This window comes from Pocillopora damicornis, chromosome 4 (genome assembly GCF_964200805.1).
Source record: "Pocillopora damicornis chromosome 4, jaPocDami1.2, whole genome shotgun sequence".
NCBI lineage: Eukaryota > Metazoa > Cnidaria > Anthozoa > Scleractinia > Pocilloporidae > Pocillopora > Pocillopora damicornis.
Window position 1 is genome coordinate 11,862,981 of NC_142673.1, and position 22,533 is coordinate 11,885,513.

Here is a 22,533-nt window from a genome sequence, read left to right on the forward strand (position 1 = left end):
ACGTTCATCATCGCACACCTCGAAACACCATCGAGGCTTCTTGCTAGCCTAACGATCTTTTGTTTTACCAAAAGAGTCTTGATATTTTCTTAAGGCATTGTTCAATCCAAGAATTTTTCCTTAAATAACTTAACTTTCAGAATTTTCAATACAACGCTACGCGATTTTATGGCCGTGAACTTATGTAATCAACGCCGGATGAATATTCAACTGGGTCTCGTAAATGCAAGAAATTCGTTCGTTTTTTGCTTCTGAGAGGTCTATCTTAGCACTTTTTTGAATAAAGAAATATTTCTTGCTCATTTTCCCTTACATTTTATTAATAAATTTAGGTCAAGAGAATATATTATACAGTTTGCGTTCTCATGGGTTCATAATTCTCTTGCTTTGGTAGCACGCGATTATCTGATAATCCCGACAAATCTGCTTATTGACATCTTAAATGTTTATTTCTGGAAAAAACCATAGGAGTAAAGCTATCAACTGATTTCCATTGAAAATTGGGCAAAGAAGAGAAAAACAGGCGGGGTTGGATATCACAATTGTCATGGAAGCTAACGATGTTATGAACAAAACGTTTTACCGCGAAATATATGTAAAAGATTTTCTTCAATTCACGTAACCTACAGGATATCTTCGGTTATTGTAGCATCATAGAACGAAATAAGGTTGCAAACATATACTCTTTTCAACATTTAAAAACGATCTAGCCCGAGTGGAACGGAAGGTGTAACAACTTATTACAGACTTCTGCACGAACCCACGAATTGAAATTAAAAAGTTTTTCGTTAAAATTTTGTACCTTGTGGGATGTCTACGGTCATTTTCACATTTCCACACTGATATTAATGATCACCTCGACCCATCATGGAAAGAAGAAAGGTTTTCAAACATACAAATTTAAATGAATTTGGGAAGTTTTTTTTGGCTCTGCATCTCCTACAACAACAACTAGATCGAGGCCGCGCGATATAACATGTCCCTAAAGCGATCTGGTACAGGCTCTACCAATCCCAGTGCTCATTCTGACCCAATATTGGCAAAGAGGCTCATTGCGCGTAACGTATTCTTACAGGGGGGCGGTCCCCTTAATGAATAAATTACGATTTGTTTTGATGGTTTGGTCATTTACATTAGTTAGAGAAGATCCTCTTCGGTAGATCATTCGAATGATATTACAAGTTTCTGTAGTTTCTTGTTTTAGTTCACGTTCTTTAATCGCGAATGTTATCAGTTAGGTTTGGACGTCACCTATGAGTGCCAAATTAACAGTGATGTGAGGTAACAACCGCACAGTCTTTGATAATAAATAGATATATCAGATGCTTAGGGGTGGACCACAAGAATAAAGGGAGGGGAGCGGTAGATAATTTTGGATTATGTCGCAAAACAGGATGCTAGTGCAAAGAAAGGCATACTCTCATGTTTCATTTTGAGTAGTTTGGACTCTTAGCTGAACAGAAAATGTCAATAAAGACGTATTTTTCAAGAACCTCTATGTGTTAATTGGTTAAATAACTCTGTAAGGACAGACAAAGGGTTCTTTTCTCTTGCAGCTAGGTCAAAACCAAACTTATGCCTGCGTCATTCATTGAAAATATCATCACCATGCTTTATCATCGTCATTTACATCATCATCGCGCAAGAAATATTTAGTTGATACGCCAGCGCTCCATGAAGTACTACTGACTTAAGAACATTCAAATTGGGTATAGATGTATGAGGACTTCAGTGTTTGTCAGCATGTTTTACAGCGGGGACTAAAGAAAGTAAGACTGTTGTGACAAAAAAGAAAAGGTTCCTTGACCTGAAATCGAAACTAGAATTTCTCGACTACGTGGTCGCAATAAACTACGTGCAGAGGCAGCCTCTCTCTCCCATCCTTTAGTAAAAATTCTTTCAAGCAAGTAAAACGTAATCAACGATGAACACATGTCAGCCTCACAAACCCTCTTGACCCTCTCATTTCCAAAGCTCAAAGTACTGAGCCTTGAACAAGGAACATTATCTTTTTAGCGATTTAAATAGGGTACCCTTATAGGCCCAAAGCTTTGTGTGGGAAGTGAATTTTTGCGGTATTTAACCAAGCGTTTCCACGCGTGCCCTTTTAGTAGCAATATATACTCTCTCCGTTACGATATAGGACTCTATGAAGAATCTCAATTAAGAGGTGTTTGAGAACGAGATGACACCCGATATCTACCAACTTGCCTACTGCTCAAAACGTATAATATCACAATTATTTGTAGGGAAAATGACTAGATAGAGACAATAAACCACACTAAGTTTCAACACTTAAATTCATCTTTCTGTCCATCACAAGTTTAGTGCAGCTATTTGTCTGCTGGAATCATGTTCTATTTCGTGATGTTTCTTAAAGATTTATTGTTTCATTTCACACGATTAAAAATATAACAGTTCGGAAAAACTTCAGTCTATGGCTACTATTCTGTGAAAAGAAGCTGCACTATCGTGAAACCAGAAGTAATCAATTTCCGTGCTTATTGGAAAATAATTCTAATCAAAGTCTATCAACTGGCCAACGACAGGGGAGTGATGAGACTCTTGTGGCCAAGGGGAAGTAACGTGACTTGTTAAACTGCCTGAAAGATAGAAAAGTTAAACGATAAGAACTCCTGTTAAGAAATATGTGCACACTTGGGGCATCCAATTTTTGGTCGCACAGACAAAATAACAAAGCACTAAAGAACAGAAAATAATACAGAGCAAATAGAAATAAACCTTAGGTCTAAAATGAAACGTCGGATTTTGTATTTTAAACTCTAATTCAGTTGTTTGATTCACACCCAAAGCTTGTCTCTGTCTCCTCCATATGTACGCTGCAACGACTCGTGAAATTGTACAGTTATGAGAGGAAACTACGATTCCAAGTTTCGTTGCTTTGGGATAAAAAGATGAAACTCAAATCGTGAAATTAAAAGAACCACAATTTTTTTACACAGTAGAAAACACAGTTGAAGTGGTAAATAATTTGTAATATCCTCGCTGACGATTTTTCACTATAAAAAAGAGAAATACAGATTGTGACAATGAAGCAAAAATATTAAAATATTTGGAACGAAACATTTTTTGTCTACTGTTATATTAGCAGCAATAACACTAGCAATCAAAATTAATTGTTCCTTTACGCCCACCTCGATGTGAGAACGGAGACGGTAAATCATGGCGCCTTGATACGTCTATTTCGTCTAGAAGCAACAAAAAGATATCGAAGTTATTGATTCAGACAATGCTGTAGTTTTCATCATTAAAGTAAAATGGAAAGGATTATTCTTACACTGCGTGTTTACATCAAACGAGAGACCAATCAGCTGTGAAATTAAGAAATCATCTCTTTAAAAATTTAAGGTTATCATCAGGGTCTTACTATCCTGTAAAGGTGCAGTGCTCGATTTATTGAGCTAGGAAGCCATACATAACTAGTACTAGCTGGTCACTGCTCAAACTTAATTTCTTTATTCCAAAGTAACGATTTTTTCTTCTGCCTAATTAGGATACCAAATGACATTTTCAAAATGAATGTGACCTTTTTTCACGCAAACTAGGCAATTCAGAGATCCTATCTGACGTGATAAAGGCTAATTCTGTTTTAATAAGAGAGTCCACTGCCACATGTACTCCACAGAGAAAGATAACTTACAGTTGATCAAATTCCCATCATTCTTGGGTCTTTCTCCAACTTAAACCACCGAAAGATACTACCACTACTCCGAAGACTTCCGTGATCTATTGGGTAAGAAACCCTAATTTTCTCACCTTGAAAGGTGTTACCACCCGAACTTGAAAAGGTCTGTTTGGACGAGGAAACCGTACTAGCTCCGTTCGGCATATGCACACAACTCAACAGAAGAGGTGTTGATATGTTGTACGGCGAAGAACTGTACAGACCGTTCACCCCAGGAGAAATAGAACCTTTTTCTGCTAAACCACTCTCTACTTTGTGTGAGGTTCTCTCGGGAAGACTTGGTGTTGCTGTCTCCCAAGGAATACCTTCATAAAGCTCTTCCAACAAGTGAGGTGTTTCTTGAAGGGGACTGGTAAATCCCACGCCATTTTTTTGTCTAAACGGAGTTTGCCCGGAGAGATCTATATCTATTGGCGAAGATGGCGAACCAGAGACACTTGTTATGAGCTGCGGTGAGTTGAATGAAAAGTTAGCGAAGTCATTCTTGATACCATCCTCATCAGGTGTACTCCTACTGCTTGGGGTCAGGGGTGTCAGCAGAGCAGGCTCACTTGTACGACTATTACTAAGGTCTCCATCGGTGTTTGCTCCAGGGGTCACCTGAGAGTACAGATATCAAACTAAAGAAATTAACAAACAGTAAAATAAATATAACTAGGGTAAATTCTAAGAGCATGGAAAAGCTTCCATGAATGATGTCCTCTTTTGCTGAAAATTAACCCCTAGGCCTCGCTTCCATTAAAATTTTTCCATTAAAATCTGGATTTCTTACCAACTCCCTAATGCTTTACGTGGGTATTCTTTTGTTCTGAATAACTTGGAAAAATTTCATTCCTACATTTCACAGTGACCTTCTCTATAGTGCAGAGTCAGGCTGAGCTAGTTTATTCCAATGGACGGTTACGTTAAATTTACAATAAAATAAATGGCAGTATGCGGAACTAAAAAACCAGATCGGTCGATTTAAGAGGAGAAAGTTCTACATCATTTGTACAAGTCGTTGCACAAATAAGGGAAAACTTCGAGTAAACTCGTCTGGGCAGATATATCTGATTAAGAACGGAACCCTTTTCATCAGTGGATCTGTTTGGCTGGCACTTTCTAGCAAATGGGAAGACCGTAAAATAGCCTGTGGTTAGTCATCGCGGTAAATAATACTTCAAAAGAGAAATGTAATTGTTTGTTTCATGATGTGGTCATATCGGAAGTGGACTGCGACGTTTCGACTGCATACTGCTAATCTCCTTCAGGTAACGGGTTCGGTTGAGTACGCGTCACCTTCAGGCTGGGAAGACCCTTGAGAGAACATAGTTCTTCCAAATGCTGAGTGATTCTGCTACACGAGATGTTAAACTGCTGATCAAGTTCAAGGCCATAACTGTTACGTTATCTAGTTACCTGTTGACTCTTTTGCGCTTGTTTTATCTGATCCAGCCTGGAGGCCAATAACGACGAGTCAGAAGGTGTTTGGCCCTCCCTCTCGTCCTGTTTACTGGTTGAGTTATCTGCTGCATGGGACTCAGACGGTCCTGACGGAGCTGCGTGTGGAGAACTAAACGAGAGCTGCGTCAATTTAATCTTGTTAAGTCTTTGAATCAGTGCAGAAGTATCGACTTCACTTATTGACGAAGGAACATTTTGAAGCGCGGTCTGTGCGACAAATGCCCCGGATTTGGATGAGGCATGCGCGCTTGAAGTATTATCAGGTTGGGATGTCCTCACTGACGTCTTGGCTTTATCCGTGTTAAGTGGGATTTTTTCAGTGAATCTACTGAAAAATTCAATGCCATTAAACGACGAATTGCCGCTCTCTAAAGGAGTTTCGTCAAGACTAAGATCTGTCGTTGGTGACGTAGCTGTCTCCTGGACATTAAAATCCAAATATCCTCCTTGTGGACGAAGCCAGAATTCAAGACTTGGAGATTGTCCGATAGATAACGGCAATTCGTCTGACATTGTTGTTAGACTGGTGGTTGGTTGAGCGGGAGTAACCTTCTTTTGATGCTGTGACGTTTCCTGCTGTAGGGGCGATTCCTCAAAGAGCGATTTTTTGACTGACTTTGGTGTAGGCTGAAACGTGGTACGGTTAAAACTTTCGTGTACAGAGGTGCTGTAAGCCAGCTTATCACTAGAATGGTTGAGAGACGAAAACAGTCGCAATGACGATGCACCACGTTCAGGAGATTTTTCGTGGACCAAAGAGGTCCTAAGTGGACTTGAGGACATTTTGCCCTCAGAATACGTAGCACCACTAACATCTGGTGGAGGAGTATCCCTTGACAGGCCTCCTCTGACAGGACTGGGAGTGGATGTTTCAGTAGATTCGTCAAGGATGGTATGGAGAAGGCGACCAGTCTTTGTCTCAACGTTTTGTCGAGTCAATGTTTCCTCTTTTACTCCTTTGTAACCTGTAAAAATCATGACTTCGTCAGAATGAAACAGTACTTATTCCATGAAAAATGGTAGGTGTAAAGGAAAAGAGAATTATTTCGCCTAAGGACGAAACTGTTTGTGAGTGAGATTTTTACTGGCTTAAAAAAAAAGTGGAAGAGACAACGTGCAGACAAAAGCGAAACCACTCTTACCATCGTCGGATTTAGCTGGAGTTCTAGGAATCCGATCTCGCGGTTTAAATGCGTCTTGTCCTGATATCGAAAATAAGAGTTGTTATATTAGACTATTAAACACTTTTATTTTAGTATTTCACAGCCCTAGGTTGGTAGCCTTGAGGTTTGTTACTGTTTTATTTGCCCACACTTCTAGAAAATGTTGGGCACTAGTATATCCTAGAGCAGCCAGTCAATCTCACCTAGTGCACCAGCAGGATCCTCCAATGCTTGAGGCTGCAGTAGAGACCGGAGAATATCACTCTGTGAATACATCCATTAAAAGTTGTCTTCTTTCCTCACTTGTCTTCTAAATCCTTCTTAAATTTCGGACCAATGGCCTTAAGATATATGATATACTATAGATAGATAATTATACTATACCATAACAAACGGATCTCAAAGTTCCTGTTCCCATGACATGTTTTAAACATCATAGACTGAGAGCACATTTGATTTCTGAGTACACAAACACCACAGCCCTTGGGAGGGCTTCATAATCTTTCTTTCTTGTTCTAAAAGAGAAACCATTCCTGTCTTAGAAAGGAGTACCTGAGAAGGGATCTCACCTGAGGGGTGGTGGCACGGGATGAAGAGCTTGACGATGAAAGAGAGCTTGAGGTGGTTTCCTGTACAGCAACAGCATCTGCGATCTGTAAACAGAGTTACAATGTGACAGGGGTTAAACCTTGTAGCTGTGATTCAGTAAAACTCGTGACAGCCAAAAATGGAGCAGTGACCATGGAGAAGGAGAAAGACTGAGAGAATACGAAGAAAGTTCAATCTTTGATAGCTCTTCATTCACTTGAGTGTAAATACGTGCTGTTGTAAAGTATAAAGTCGGTACCTGATCTGCCAAAATGTTCTGTACTGTAGGTTTCAGAGACTGGTGCTTTGGTACAATTTCAACTTGCTCTGCTCTTGGAGTGACAGATGACTTTTTGAAATTGAAATACACATACATTTCAGACAACAAAAAGAATTGCAGATGACAAAAAAAAAAAATTCTCGACAAATACATTGCATTAAAGCCTGTTTAGGTAATGATTAACTTCACATCTAATACTAAAATAAAAAGAGATCAAAGTGCTCTGTGAGCAAACTCGTGAATTGACACATGATTTTTTAGATTATGTTTAATGTTATCTGGTTTAGGGAATTTTGTGGTTGATTGTCATATCTAGAGTATGAGCAGTACTTCAGTGTTCGCTAATGTAGCATAGAAACAAAGTAACGTTGGGATAAGAAGGCATTACAATTGAAATGATCATGCTATTACATTTGACAAGGGTGGATGATGTCATGTGTTTTAAACGTCTATCATTTTTGTTTCTGGTTCAAAAGAAAAGGTTGGAAGTAAATGTGGGTGAAAAGTGAAATTTACTGTCTTTCATTGTAAATATTAGAAAATAAAGGCAATATTGTCTAATGAAAACATTAACGATTCCCTCTTTATCAAATGAGAAAAAAGGGGACGAGTTTTGAGTGATATAACTAAGCCAAGCCTGCCACCGTCATCTTGGATCTCCGCCTGGGTAGATTTAAGTCACGTGCTAGGCAACGTATCATCAATAACAAGATAGAATTTCATTTCAGGCCTATTTATCAATTTTGTGGTATGTAACTTTCGCATTTTAGTACGTTGTATGTATGTTGAATCTTCAAATTGTCTTGAAACTTAAAAGAAAATTGTTCTTTAAAAATTCACTGAAAATCGGTAGCTAAAAAATTGTTTGTTTAGGTGTTATTTGATTTTCGTGTTAACTTGTAATTTCGTCAGTCGTCGGCATCTTCTGTTGCTTCACACAGGAAAAATACACGCGACGAAACGTAATGATCAATTTTGTCCTCAATCTCACAGAAAAAGCTTTTGAACATCTGTAAACTCCGAGCGCTTCGCAGTAAGTGATATTTTCAATGAATCTTCGGATTGTTTTCAAGTTCAAGGACTGTAAATTAAATTATGAAAAACGAAGGTTGTTCTGTTATTTCAGTGTGAATCCTTGCATGCCTGCTAGTCGCTGGCGCCGCTTGTTGAAACTAAAACGAAAAAAAAAACTCTTTTAAGATTATCATTGGCTTCTTTTTCACCCCACCACTATTCTTAGCAACAAAGGTCGCCATTTCGTCTGTTTATTGCTCGCCAAAAACTATCAAATGCACTCAAAAGCCTAAAATCTAAAAAAAAGTTTACAGGAATCGACCAATCGAGCGAGCGAATGCCATTCCCCACATCGTATCTATAACTCGCTCTTGCGCATGCGCGCAATTCACGAGTTAAAAATGTCTGGTGACTAAGAGAGTAAAAATGGTAGCTAAAGAAATTGTCTTAATGTTTGCAAGTTCCCTCTTACAGATGTGTGAATTTGAGCCAGAGATATCATGATCCTGAGGTTGTTAGCTGTGGTGAGTAACTTTGTACATGTATATTTGGAACCATATTATGCATAACAACGACTGCAAGATTTTCACACATGCTCAAGCTTTTAAGCTTAAAGTAGTGAACACCTACTGAGTAAGGTAGACTTTTTTCAACATATGGCTGGGATGGCTTCTTTTTCTTTTCAGTTGATTGGGAGGTGGCAGTTTTTGTGTTCAGAATCTAAAGCAAAGAATAAAACAAGGAATCTTTCCCAATCAAAGAATTCTTCCTCAGTGAAGATAGATGATTGGCTGGATAAGGTGCTGTCACTGATTACAGCTAAGGAAGTATAACAATATTCGGCAAACTTCATCTGCCATAAACCATATTTTGTTTCATTACTAAGTCACATGATAATTATGGGAAACAAGACTAATACTTGTATTATAGTATTATAGTCAGCTTAACAAAGGTAAATATGTAGTAATTATTATAAAAACTTTCACTGACTCTAATCAGAATGATTGCTTCTTCAGTTTGATCTGTATTTTGATGATCATCAGAACAGCTGTGCTTTTTTCAGTGTATTTGGTCTTCTCAAGAAATATATAGAAATTGTCAACTGGCCACTTTTAAACCTTCATGCCTCAGTATCATAATCATCCACCAAAGGATGATAATGGAAAAAGGAAATGTACAGTGTCATTCTCAGCCAATCAACCCTTGAGGCTCAGGGAAGAGGTACTTTGACTGATTGATTCTTACATTTTTGTTTCTAGAAGTTATTTGACAATTCATTTACATGACATTAAATTGATTGTAGGTAACACAAACGAGATGAAATCAGAGGAACAAACATTGTTTTGAATTTACTGAGTTTTCAATTCTTCCAATACTGAAAACCTGATGATGATGTTTGCCCAGCTAACTACGCTATGGACAGAGAGATTGCAGCAATTACAAGCATTGCAGTGCTCATTCAATTGAATAAAGATGTAGTGGTACAGATTTTTCCTTGGTTTAAAAAATTTCAAATCAATTTAACTTTGATTTTTCGTTATCTCCAGTCCATTACTGTAACCTTTTCAACCAAAAAAATTGAACTACAGTATCACTAAATGTGTGAAGAAACAAAACCATTACTTCAGTTACATGGCAATGCTGTATTGGCCTTGGAAGCCTGGAAGATTTCTCCTTTTTATTTCTGAAATAAATGAAATTTAATAACAGTAAATAACCGTGCCAGCTCAAGATGTAACCTTTTAGCAGAGTCACAAGAAGATCTCAAACATACTTGGGCTTGAGAAGAGATTCTTTTTCACCTGCAAAGAGAGATCCACGTTCATATCAATGCAATTCAATTTAATACAATATTTATTGTAATACCTTAAAAAAGAATATTCTATTCAATATCTTTTCAATTTCTTTTAAAGGCAAAATTGTTGATAAAGAAAAAAAAAAAAAAAAAAAGAAAAAAAAAAAAAAGAAAACCTTCTCAGACATGTAACTTGTTTTAATGCCAAATGTAAATGTTGGATTGTTAAGCAGACCACAAATAATTTTCAATAATGTTAGAAATAAAGCTGGTCACTCTCCTTGATCCTACATGTACACTTACCATGCAACTGCTTTGTTCTGGCAGATTTGGTCCATGCTTGAATTACATCTGGTGTAGAAACTACAAACAAAATGAATGTAGAAATAATAGTGTAAAACTAGTAATGGATAATGAAGATTCTCATTTCTTAAAGATGTGCCTGTAACATTTACCTGTTTCTGGTGAAAGCTTGAGACTGTCCTCAAAAGAAGTAATTCTCTGTGCCATTGGTGTGTCAGCAGGTGCAAAGGATACTGGGGGAGTAGGAGGAACTAGTCCAAGATTCTAACATTCATCACAAAATATATATTAAAAGTAATCCCTTCAAGTTTTAAAAATGGGAATCAAAAGCACACAAAGATGACAGAATTAAGTTCAATTTGAATATGACAGTGGAGATAAATTATACTGTTTTAATGTTATATCAACTAGCCTACCCAGACTCTCAACCAACTTACAAACACAACAGGTCCCTGTGTTGCCTTGCTAGGTTTTTGCTCCAACATCCTGTAACATTGTAACTTCAATTCCTTGATAGATTCCTTCATGGCTGGCATAGTTTCTTCTATAGCTGCCCTTTAGGAAAAGCATTACGTACAGCCATATTAGAGGACTTTCAAAATTTTTTATGGTCTTTAGAAATGCTAATGTCTATTCAGTGTTAAAACACTTCATATTTTGCCTACTTAACCATTAATTTCACCCTCAAAAATTATTCAGTTCATCATTAGTCTAACTTTGAAACAAATGTAAATACAGGTATGAAATTTTTGAACAGTAATGTCTCTATTGCAATGTACATGAACAGTAACACATGTTTCCATCTCCGATGCCTTACCTTAGTGACTCAGTGTTGGTAAGATGTGCCTCATGGGTGTGAAAAGCTGACCTCACTGTTGGACAGTAATCATCCAAACTGGGCAGAGGTTCTATTAAACAACACAATGTACTTTCAAGTTAATCATAAAAGATAGTACATTTACTATGTAATGGATTTGTCTGCAAATTTTCAGCGCAAGTTAATTGAAGTCACAAAAGATAGTCAACCTTCAAAATCATGTTTGCAACTTTTAGAGAACAAACCTTGGCAAATCTGCTCCCTTATCTTATAAAGCGACAAATTCCAAAGTTGAATCAGACTGCATTGAGGAAAAAAGTCAAAATAAAAATAATGAAGTCAAACACAGAAGAGAACTCTAAAAAGGTACAAATACAAATTAAAGTACTATAATTGCTTTATAAGGTACTGGTACTATTTCTTTCTTTAATACCTAGTGGTGTACATCAAATGTTAATTTCTGAAGGGATATAATTAATTTTTGTTCTGTTAAGGGAGAAAAGTATAAGGAACCTTCATTTAAGACTTAACTGAACACATGCAAGCAGAGAAAAACTTTGACATCTTTGCCTCTGAACATCAACTCAAATAATAGCTTGGGCCTCAGCTCAATGTCTAACCTATTGCTCTAACTTTAAACTATTTTTAGAATGCTGGTTTACAAACTTAGAACATACTCCTCTAAAAAGATGTCAGCAAATATCAGCACTGTACAAAACTGTAAAACTACTAGTAACTCATAATGTGTGTATAACCAATCAAACAATGAAATGGAACAATGAAACTTTAGCGAAAAGTCAAACCAGATTCATCAATGCTGTCTGAGCCAAAGAAAAATTGCAAAACTAATAACTATCATTCAGTTCCTGCCTGACTTGCAACATTCAACTGGCAAACCACAGCTGAGGTTGTCAAAATGTCAGTCAATGTCATTGCATGACAGCAGCCCTTTTAAGGAGTACCTTCATTCAGACAATTATATAACTTAAATGAACTAGAACATTTTTTACTTAAAAAAACTTCATCTTCATACTGACAGTGTGATCGACACTAGTAACACTTACCTCAAAAGATTCACTTTTCCACCACAGTAAGTATCTTCAATATTTCTCTGAGAAAAAAAGTGAGATATCACTGAGAAAACTCATGTCAGTTCCTCAAATAAGGAAGATTAACAAATGATTATCACTTATAAGAAATAAATGGCATAAGTCATCCCTTCATACCTTTTTTATCTCCCTTTCAGAATCTCTCAGCAGCATGTCAGGAACCTGGCAAGGTTATGAAAGAAGTATTATTAATCCTTTAGTAATTAAACAACTGAGGAATTTGGTGAGGGTCCTTTGCACTTAACAATCTGGATTTGATATCAGTAGTGGTTTTACAATACCAGTTACAATTTTTGTACTGTCATGAGTATCATACATCAAAGAAACAAACAGAGTACCCTTAAGATTACATATTTACTGATACATGCATGCCATGGCTAAATTTGACAAAAGAAGTTAATGGTCAAGAGAACCTGGCGAGTTTACATTTTTTTATATTCCTGTCACCTTATACATATCAAAATATAATAATTTGTACCATTTGTGATGCCTTGGAAAACAAGTAGCAGCAATTCAATCAACCCACATCTAATTATGCACACAAAGTGGACAAAATGTTATTATTATATTCCAATAAATCTAGTAACTGAGATGCATTTTTCACTCACTCTTGGTTCTATGTCTGAAACATCAATGTGGTAGTTGTTTGCTTCACCCATGAGCACTGTGTCAACTATCTTTCTCTGTTCAATAAGGTACAGAAAAATTTTAATAAAAATAAAGTTGAAAAAAGAGGGTCATCAATGAAAACAGCTTAACAAGTGAAATTTTTAAATTTTTGCATAGAAAGCTATTTACATACCTGAGGTCCCTGCATAGAGTGGAATTCTGCAATTCCAGTCCACAAGTCTCGAACCTGCCAATAAAACATGGTGTAAACAAGTTTTTAACTAACTTGCAACAAGGAAATACACTTATCAGGGACATTACATTAAGAAACCAGCAAATTACAAATGGAGTAAGAGTCCTTTAATCCACCCTGACATAAGAATTCTATGATTTTATAGGAAGATGTCAGATTTTTTCTGTGTTTAAAAACTGATTATGTTCAATCAGTGAAACAAATCAGTGAAAAAGGTTCTTCAAAGTAAACCCTAAGATTTGTAGAATGAACCTATAGCTTAAGAAGTTTAGAATTCTTTTTCAAGTTCTTAAAACCAATTCTTTCATGAATTGATACTACTGCTCTTTTAGGTATGTATCCCTGAAACTAATATCAAAACATTTCCCTATTATTTCTCAGCAAGTTAAGATTTTTCTCTGTTGGGCTAAGTTTCCATAGCAACATTGCAACCTCTCATTGGCACTCTTAACCTTAGCATTCAGTGTCTTCAACTCTAAAACAATTCTTTGATGACCCCTGTTTTTCTTGTCACATTACACTCAGGTAATCAACATTCATCTTTTTACAAAGGGTATCAGGGTCAAGCCACCTAGTAGTCTAAAAGTTCAGGTGGTTCTTGACCTTGTAGCAGGTTCATAACCATTTAGTTTTCCTGCCATGTTGTTCAGCATATAATAAAGGAGGATCCACTTGATTTTTAAAAGAAATAATTGAGCATGGAAAACCTCCATAATTAATCCCTCATTTGATTGATGATTACTGCCAATGTAAACCCACATCTGAGTGGATGTGTAATAGAACTTCTACCAAAAAAAAGATTTGTCGAAGACAGAGTGTACCTTGGACAACTGAACTGCAGCTGCCAGGCCTAGTTACTGATGATATATGAGTTATGTAGTTTACCATCAGGTGGTCATAAAAGAAAGAAATCACTGCCAACCTTTTGTAAATACTGTGTCCTTTTGAGAGCTTCAACATCTTCTTGGTAATCAGTCCTTATACTGAAAACAAAAGTATAAACAATGCTTTATCTAACATTCCCTAACTCTTTTGTTATGTAATCATTCATTTATACAAACTTACTCCTGATATTTCAATCCCTGGCTTAAACATGCTAAAAACTTTTTTATGGATTTTGGCAATTTGAGCCTTGCTCAGTAACTTGTCCACTGACCGACAATGTTGCAAATTCTCCTTTTTCAGAAAGAGATTATTTTGCACAATTTGTATACTTTATGAAAAAATATGCAAGCACAGAGTCAATAAATACCTCTTACAACCAACGATATTGTACTTAATTTAAAATACAAAAAGTAGAAGCACATGTGGAATCAGCTGATTGTTAAAAATAAATGAAGTATTAAGTCCTACCCAACACTTTTCCCTCTTGTTGCAATAACCCCATCCAGTTCCAAGATATGTCGCTCAAGATCACGCTTCTTTTTAACTAGAATTCTAAATTCTTTGGTTGACTCCCTGATAGAGGGTAAGCATAAAAGATAAAACAGTAAGTCACCCAAATAGATAAATCAAAGTATAATTTTGATGAGAAACTTTCTGCAAGGAGAGTTATATCAAACAATACAGAACAGGCTGTGGTATACAGTTGCTTATTTCAAGTTGGATCACAGTAAGTACATTACCTCTGAATTGTGCTCCACATCAAACTGACCAAATTTATTTTGCTACATGTAGGTCTACTGAGGTCATTGATATATGTAAGTTACTGAGAGAGGTAACATACTTTAAAACTATAACACTTTGTCAAAAAAAAAAATTATTGGAAAGTTCCAGGTTAGAAAGTACAATTATGAAATGTTCTACCATTTTGAGAGTGGTCTTTTTAGTAAACCAAAGACCTTCAAAATCAATTCAAGGTCTTGAAAAGATTTCCAATGCTAATAAGACTACACATAAGGATCTGAAGATTTCTTGTAAATATGTTTATTCTAGATGATTAACAAGTTCCTGCCAATACTCTGAATGTTCTAGAGGAACTTGATGAAACTACACTGTTTTTTTGTGTGCATTAGCATTACTTTCTGCCCATTTTCTCACTTCTTGTAAATACTAATCATTATTTATGGATCTTTGGCTAAAATAAACCATGTATCATTATACATACATGGCAAATTCTTTCCAGTGATTTTCCACTTCTACTGCATGTTGTGCAAACTCTATAAATCTAAATAGAAAACAATAAAATGTTGTTGAGATGCTTCACCACAACATTTCCACCATTTCAACCAATATTATTATATGCTGAGACATTTCAATTGATGACTGAAAAAGTTTGATAGACACTCTGGGCTCTACATCATTCTACATGTTATGACTACCCTTTGAAGGTTTAAAGGATTTTACATTCATAATTTATGGCACTGATGACAAAAGCAATAAGCTCATTTTAACCTCAAAATTTGATTGTGCTCCAGACGTTGGTTGTTTTTTACCAACAACCTGGCAAACAAGCTAAACAACTATTTTTACATAAACCACAAACTCCTTTTGCAAATATGCACCATATATACTCATGCAGAAGACCATGACAGTTCATGAAGTGCTAAGTACTGATTGTCTCACAATGCAAAGTATAAATTGCATTCTGCAGGGTTTAATTTTTTGGATAATCATATTAGTTGTAAACTTAACCACACAAGTTCAAGTCCACTGCCCTTTTAACTTGTGCCAATGGTATATTTGAAAAATTTACTACTGCCCTACATAGCAAGGCATTTGCCCTGTGTTTAAGTCACATACTACATTTCATTCACTCTTAGTTCAGCAAAAAGAAGCTCTTATCTACCAAACAAAGAAGATGGCATAGTCTACAAGATTCCCTGAGGACCTAATGGTAAGAGAATATACCAGAGAAATAAATGGAGTAGTTGCTCATATACCCAAACATATGTAAATTTTGTCTAGACAACAAATGATTACTTTTCATATAAAACTTGACAGGACTTTACCTTTTCTTTAAAACAACGAAGTGGGCCTCCAGTGCTTTAGACATTACATGTGTGAAGGAATGGTTATGAACAGTCTTTGTTGGAAAAGTAGGAATGCTGATAATTTTACCTGTTTGAAACCAGTCAAGGAAGAGAAATTATAAAGTGAAGGACATAAAAATTCTTCCATGCAGGAAAGTAGGAAAGTGGTGAAACTTAACTCTGACAATTGTGTCATAGCTGGCAAGAACTGACAACAAAAGCAGCAAATTACAAAGTGCAATGGGGCTGCACCATAGCTTGATTACTTTTATGGTAAACTATGTACAGTAGATCTTTGAACCCACCCAGTTTGTAAAACTGAAATGTTTGTTGACTGTCAAAAGAGACATCATACTGCACAACCCTGTTTTAAATCTCAACATCTTTATAAGAGTTTCTTTTCTGGAGTTTTCATCTTGCAATTAATGAAGAAGAAGGGAACTTGCTGGGGTATATGCCTGGCTGGCAACCAAGCAAAGGAAGTTGTTTACTAAATGAAATGATTAAGTTCTCCCAAAAGACTCAATGAAATTGTTTTATCAGTGTCAATCTCTCCATCACCTGAGTAACCCATCTGTATAGAGCTACACATATTTACTGTATGTGGTTTGTGGTGTGGAGTTTTCTCAAAGTATTATGCATGTACATGTCGGTAACCAAATACAGCAACATATATTACAAGAAATCACAATTGACTACCTGCTAAAGTAGCAAATCTAAATAATGAACTCACCATGATCACGATACATAACTTTTGTCAAAACATACAGAGAAAAATGATGAAGGAATGAATAGAAACGATCTCCTGTAACAATAAAAAACAAAAACACATGTCATGTGATGTAAAACAATTATTTGAAGATCTCTATGATACAAGTGTAAAAGGCTAAAAAGATCACCAGAAACAAAGTGAAATACTAAGCAGACATATTAGTTTCTTGAAATAGTGAGTAAAATACTGTAATGAAAGGTTATCACTAATGGAGTGAAACTCAGAAATTACGAACACCAGAAATCTCCATGGAATGTTTTAGTCTTGAAAGGTAATTACTACCCAAAATTTGTTTGTGGATTAGTGGTTTCTTCACATTTTCTCATTTTCTGTGTTATGACCTACATGGTTGGTCATGACACAATAAACATTGCAAGCATATTCCAGGTGTTTATGGTTTTCTGAGTCTGGTAGTAAAAGCCAACATGATAACTACTCAACCACAGAATCATCTGATATAGAGACAAGATCTGTATGAACATGTATATCTACCTCCAGGAGAATGGAAAAGTGATTGGACTATTCTTGGTAATCTTGCCTCTGGGTCTTCCTATGAATTGTAACAAAACAGAAGTATCAATTTCTCTTTATAATTGATGTTTTACTGGTTTCCTGTCAAAAATTAAAAATGATTCAAATTGTTTTAAAATTAAAAGGGTCAGGCAATAGGAATCCCACTTCGGCTTTACATTTTAACTTAATGGCGTTTTGTGTCATGATTTAGGCTGAAATGAGTCTGTCTGACTTAACAACTGTTTTCCAAGAAATCTGTTAGTTACACTGACATTAATGTCTAGTACTATATGATCATTTTTATTCTCTAACAAAGAAGGTACTTGAAGCTTTAGGCTTATCAGTGAGTTTGTTGTTTCTGTAATATCGATAATTACTTTCAAAGGAAATCATTGATGCTCATTTTTCACCTTTAATTACCAATCATTTCCAATATTGAGTATATTACCTTCTGTACTCTGGATACCCAGTTAAAACAAACTTTCCTAAATTGCTGTTCAAGGATCTTGTCACGGACTGGCCAACAGTCTCTATGCAAAAAAGGAAAAAACAAAAACAAAAAACATAAAAAGATTAAACATAAATTACCAAGATGGATAGAAAAGACACTCAGAAGTATGACAGTTCAAGACTCATATCTCCTTTTTTTGAAATCACCTTATACTTCTAATCCATTAGAGCATCATATAACTTGAAATTAAATAAGGTTATTTTAGCATCTAAGAAATGTTTACCTGAATTCTTCATATGCCAACTGAGGATGAAGTCTTGTAAAAAGAAAATGCATCACCACTTCCATGGCTTTCTTGTTTGGTAATGCAAACATATCACTACAAAATGGGTTATAAGAACCATGATTAAATGGACAAACAAGATGCTACAGATATTAAACCTTACAACATGTGCAAAGTAACTAAAATATAGTAATATTTTCACAAAGAAATAGTCGATCAGGGGTTTCAATAACTTTTTCCATAAGCAGCTGCCAATAATGTAATAGGCAGCTGGGTGATACCTATACATAAGAGCCTGCTTGCAGGCTGAATAGGCAGTGGTGAGAGATCTCACAGCTGGTGGTAGAGAGCTGGTCATGGCATTATTGAACCCCCTCCTGATGTGATAGTGCTGGTAGTAACAGAGTCTCTAATTATTGGATTTAAAATCTATAGTAATTATAGTACACAATGCTTTTTCTGATAAACAGAGTATTGCATACATGCTCAAGCCAAAGTCACGTTTACCTTTGATAGTAAGAATTTGCTGTATAGCAACAGTGCAAGAAAAAAGAATGAGCAGATGTATGGTAAATCTCTGAGCAACACCAACCATGTAAATGCTGTATTGAAAACAAGGAGATGACTTGAACCCTGGTCTGATTAACATGGATTGCCATGGGATTGTGAGCCATAATAACAAAGGTTACAGAAGTACAGGTGTGTATAAGTATATAAATCATACACATAAAGTTCTTCTTTGAAACCCAGCAACTCACACTTTTCCTTGGACAACTGTTTCAGTCCTTTAAAGCCTACATAACGTAGGTCTCATAGGGCTGGTGTTGTCAACCATTTTCCATGCATTATAGTAGTTTGTCTTCCTTAATATCAGTTAATGTTCTCTCTTATGTAAACCTCTTTAAACTAATTAGTGTGTTTATTTTACATATTTCCAACCTGAGCAGACCAGCTAAACCAAGCTAAAACAGTTTTCATAATTGTCTTTGAGAAAATTTTAAAAAACTCTGATTATCACTCTTATCTCGTATTCAAAAGCTAGTCTGTTATTACCATTATCTTTTAAGAAATCGTTATAATCGAGGACTGATTTCAGAACAAGATCTGTTTACTCTCTTTGCAAGAGGTCTTGCTCAGATGATCAGAGTACGAAGCCACCTTTATTTACAGCTTAACAAAGTAACATGTTAATTGATGGTTCTTATCGTCCACAACAACTACTTTATGGGTTGATTAATTCTGATAGCGAAAATAAAAATACAGATTCCAACTGACCGATTAAACACCACTCTGTATTTGGACTCCATTTCTTCAGGATTGAAATCCAACAGTAGCAAGTTAGTAAAAGAGATCTCGCGTAAGTCCAAATGGTTTGGCATGATACCAACGGGTTTGCTCGTTTCAGCCATGATTCTGCCATACACCTCATACAGTGAAATGAAAGAAGACCAAAGAAGATTAGAATTATCTACTCAAACTAGAAAACCGACAAAAATATTTGGTCGATTCGCGCCACAAAACTGAAGTAATATTCTCCAGTCCCCAACCTCACCCTCGTTAGGCTGTTTCGCTAAGAGCCTAGAAACGACTGTTCAAAATGGCTGCTCCAATGTTGCATAATCTTGTTTCGTCTTTTTCTCGTGGAATCATCAGAAAAATGACTTGTAAAGGAATTCTTACCAATAATAGTATGTTGCCAAGATTCTTTGGATTTCATTCGTCGCGATTTTTTAGTGATGACGTAAAAGACACCGAAAAGGGTGTAGATTCGCAAGTCCATGAGAACGACAACCACCAGAAGATCGAAGGTTCGACTGATAAAGATCCTTATGCTCCGTTTCCAGACGATATCAACCCTGTTACTGGGGAAAGGGGAGGACCAAAAGGACCAGAACCAACCAGATATGGAGACTGGGAGAGAAAGGGACGTTGCATAGACTTCTAATGTTTGACTTCTTGACAAAATGGCTGCTGTGGAATTAATTCTGTTGTCAAACTTTTGGTCAAACTGGGCGAAGTGTGGAACGCAACATTATATTTACTGGCTGTTCTTAGAAACACGATCCAGATTTTTTTACTGTATGGTACGATAAAGCAGGTCCGAAATGTTTCTTTTCCTCATTTGGACGTGATGCGTCGACCTGTTTTTGAATTTAAGAAAGTCAATTTCGGACGAATTTGACTGTGATCGTGATCACCGTGACGATACAAATTACTTATGCTCACGATTAAAGTTAATGATAAGTAAGAGCTGTACTTGTTCATATGCTGAGGCGGTGGCCGGTAAGGTCATTTTTAGGAACAAATTGTTTGTGTTATTGTGAGTCAAAACCTGATACGCCGACAGGAGGAAGGTATCCCTCGGCTGATATAGGAGACAATATCATATATGGTCATTCTGAATAGAGCTTGTGATTTTTGATATAATGACAACTCAAATAATGATTTTGTTAGAATGTTTACTTCGGATTGAACTCTATTCTATTCATTTTAACTCGTGAATTGCGCGCATGCGCAAGAGCGAGTTGTAGATTTTTTTCGATTTTAGGCTTTTGAGTGCATTTGATCGTTTTTTGGCGAACAATAAACAAACGAAATGGCGACCTTTGTTGCTAAGAATAGTGGTGAGGTGAAAAAGAAGCAGATGATAATCTTAAAAGAGTTTTTTATTTTCGTTTTAGTTTCAACAAGCGGCGCCAGCGACTGGCAAGCATGTAAGGATTCACACCGAAATAACAGAACAACCTTCGTTTTTCATAAAATTGTAATTTACAATCCTTGAACTTGAAAACAATCCGAAGATTCATTGAAAATATCACTTACTGCGAAGCGCTCGGAGTTTACATATGTTCAAAAGCTTTTTCTGTTATGGCGTGAGATTGAGGACAAAATCGATCATTACGTTTCGTATCGTGTGTTTTTTCTGTGTGAAGCAACAAAAGACGCCGGCGACTAACGAAATTACAAGTTAACACGAAAATCAAATGACACCTAAACAATCTTAGCTACCGGTTTTCAGTGAATTTTTAAAGAACAATTTTCTTTTAAGTTTCAAGACAATGTGAAGACTCAAAATAAATATTACGTACTAATAAATAGGCCTGAAATGAAATTCTCTCTTGTTCTTGATTATACGTTGCCTAGCACGTGACTAAAATCTACCCAGGCGGAGATCCAAAATGACGGTGGCAGCCTTGGCTTAGTTACATCACACAAAACTCGTTCCCGTTTGTCTCATTTGATAAAGAGGGAATCGTTAATGTTTTCATTAAGACAGTATTGCCTTGATTTTCTAATATTTACAATGATAGACAGTAAATTTCACTTTTCACCCACATTTACTGCCAACCTTTTCTTTTGAACCAGAGACAAAAGTGATATACGTTTAAAACACATGACATCATCCACCCTTGTCAAATGTAACAGCATGATCATTTCATTTGTAATGCCTTCTTATCCCAACGTTACTTTGTTTCTTTGCTACATTAGCGAACACTGAACTACTGCTCGTACTCTAGATATGACAATCAACCACAAAGTTCCCTAAACCAGATAACATTAAACAATCCAAAAAATGTGTCAATTCACGAGTTTGCTCACAAAGCACTTTGATTGCTGTTTTCAATAGCCTGAACATGTTCATATAGTGATCTTTAGAATCTACACTTCTCGCTGAGACGTCATCGACATACCCTGTGATTCCTTTTACCCCTTGCATGACAGAATTCAGCCTCTCTTCAAAGACATCTGAACTGACTTTCAAGGCAAATGAGAGTCTGAGCCACGGAGAGTATTTCTCCACGGTGTAGGGAGAATACGAAAAAGACTTATTTACCCACTGTTTTGTTACTAGTGAGCTCTCAGAGTCTAACTCCACCATCCAATAGTCCGATTGAGCCTTCGACTACTGTGAAGTACCTTGATCCGTGGAGCTCGGCACTTACATCGTCGTTTGCCTTCGCAGTACTGGTTCCCTTTGATGCTCTTGATGAGGATCTAGACATAGTCGAATTGATCCATCTGGTTTTTCATCTGGCACGATGCTAGTGATTCAATCCGTATGTCCCTCGACTGGCTCAATGATTCCTAAGCTACACCATCTCTCCAGCTCGTCTTTGAAAGCCTTTTCTTTCTCCTCTCCACTACTGCCCTGGGGGAGGGGGGAGGGTGTTGCATGGGTTTAACACCCGGCTCCCTGGTAATTTACTGATGCCTTCGAACACAAAGTTCAATTCCGATAATACGTACTCCTTTGTAATAGGTAGGGAGTGTATCTTGCCATTTAAAAGAACAGCGTCATCCTTTATCTCGGATGTAGGCATTTTTACTCCATCCGAGCGTTTTGGTGTAGAGAATTTACACTCGTATGAGTTGTGGAGCACTGGTTAGAGCTAAAGGTTTTATCATTGGGAAGGCAATGTACCTCAATTTGTCAATAGTTCCTCTGCCTGGGACAAAATAT

General features: G+C 36.5%; 2 protein-coding genes across 4 annotated transcripts; one reads left to right on the plus strand and one right to left on the minus strand.

Moving 5' to 3' along the window:
- Positions 1 to 2,286: 2,286 nt before the first annotated feature.
- On the minus strand, positions 2,287 to 19,610 carry LOC113686060 (uncharacterized). 3 transcript variants are annotated; one of them, XM_089205421.1, is made up of 29 exons: positions 19,347 to 19,610; positions 18,072 to 18,167; positions 17,786 to 17,867; positions 17,317 to 17,374; positions 16,786 to 16,857; positions 16,032 to 16,140; positions 15,188 to 15,247; positions 14,434 to 14,538; positions 14,003 to 14,063; positions 13,021 to 13,074; positions 12,827 to 12,901; positions 12,336 to 12,380; positions 12,174 to 12,220; positions 11,355 to 11,410; positions 11,110 to 11,200; positions 10,730 to 10,847; positions 10,445 to 10,556; positions 10,293 to 10,352; positions 9,969 to 9,996; positions 9,818 to 9,878; positions 8,825 to 8,914; positions 7,160 to 7,249; positions 6,882 to 6,965; positions 6,516 to 6,549; positions 6,292 to 6,351; positions 5,105 to 6,114; positions 3,778 to 4,306; positions 3,156 to 3,209; positions 2,287 to 2,603 (listed from the first exon to the last, which is right to left on the minus strand). In XM_089205421.1, exons 1-29 carry the CDS (start codon positions 19,478 to 19,480, stop codon positions 2,518 to 2,520), a joined length of 3,561 nt encoding a protein of 1,186 aa, XP_089061547.1. In that variant the 5' UTR covers positions 19,481 to 19,610; the 3' UTR covers positions 2,287 to 2,517. The 3 variants fall into 3 exon arrangements, with proteins under 3 accessions (XP_089061547.1, XP_089061545.1, XP_089061546.1); XM_089205419.1 differs by having other exon boundaries at positions 6,516 to 6,576; XM_089205420.1 differs by having other exon boundaries at positions 6,516 to 6,576; positions 9,827 to 9,878; positions 19,347 to 19,605.
- A 58-nt stretch (positions 19,611 to 19,668) lies between these two features.
- LOC113686078 (uncharacterized) lies at positions 19,669 to 20,016 on the plus strand. Its single transcript, XM_027203673.2, has one exon. It carries the CDS (start codon positions 19,669 to 19,671, stop codon positions 20,014 to 20,016), a length of 348 nt encoding a protein of 115 aa, XP_027059474.2.
- Positions 20,017 to 22,533: the final 2,517 nt, after the last annotated feature.

Bases quoted from the DNA above. Each gene is read 5' to 3' on its own strand.
- LOC113686060 (XM_089205419.1), bottom strand. From the start codon at position 19,480: ATGGCTGAAACGAGCAAACCCGTTGGTATCATGCCAAACCATTTGGAC. The intron at 10,848-11,109 runs GTAAGGCATCGG...CTTTTCCTAAAG, and splicing joins ACCAACACTGAGTCACTAAG to GGCAGCTATAGAAGAAACTA. The intron at 4,307-5,104 runs GTAACTAGATAA...CTGTACTCTCAG, and splicing joins AAGCGCAAAAGAGTCAACAG to GTGACCCCTGGAGCAAACAC.
- LOC113686078 (XM_027203673.2), top strand. From the start codon at position 19,669: ATGGCTGCTCCAATGTTGCATAATCTTGTTTCGTCTTTTTCTCGTGGA.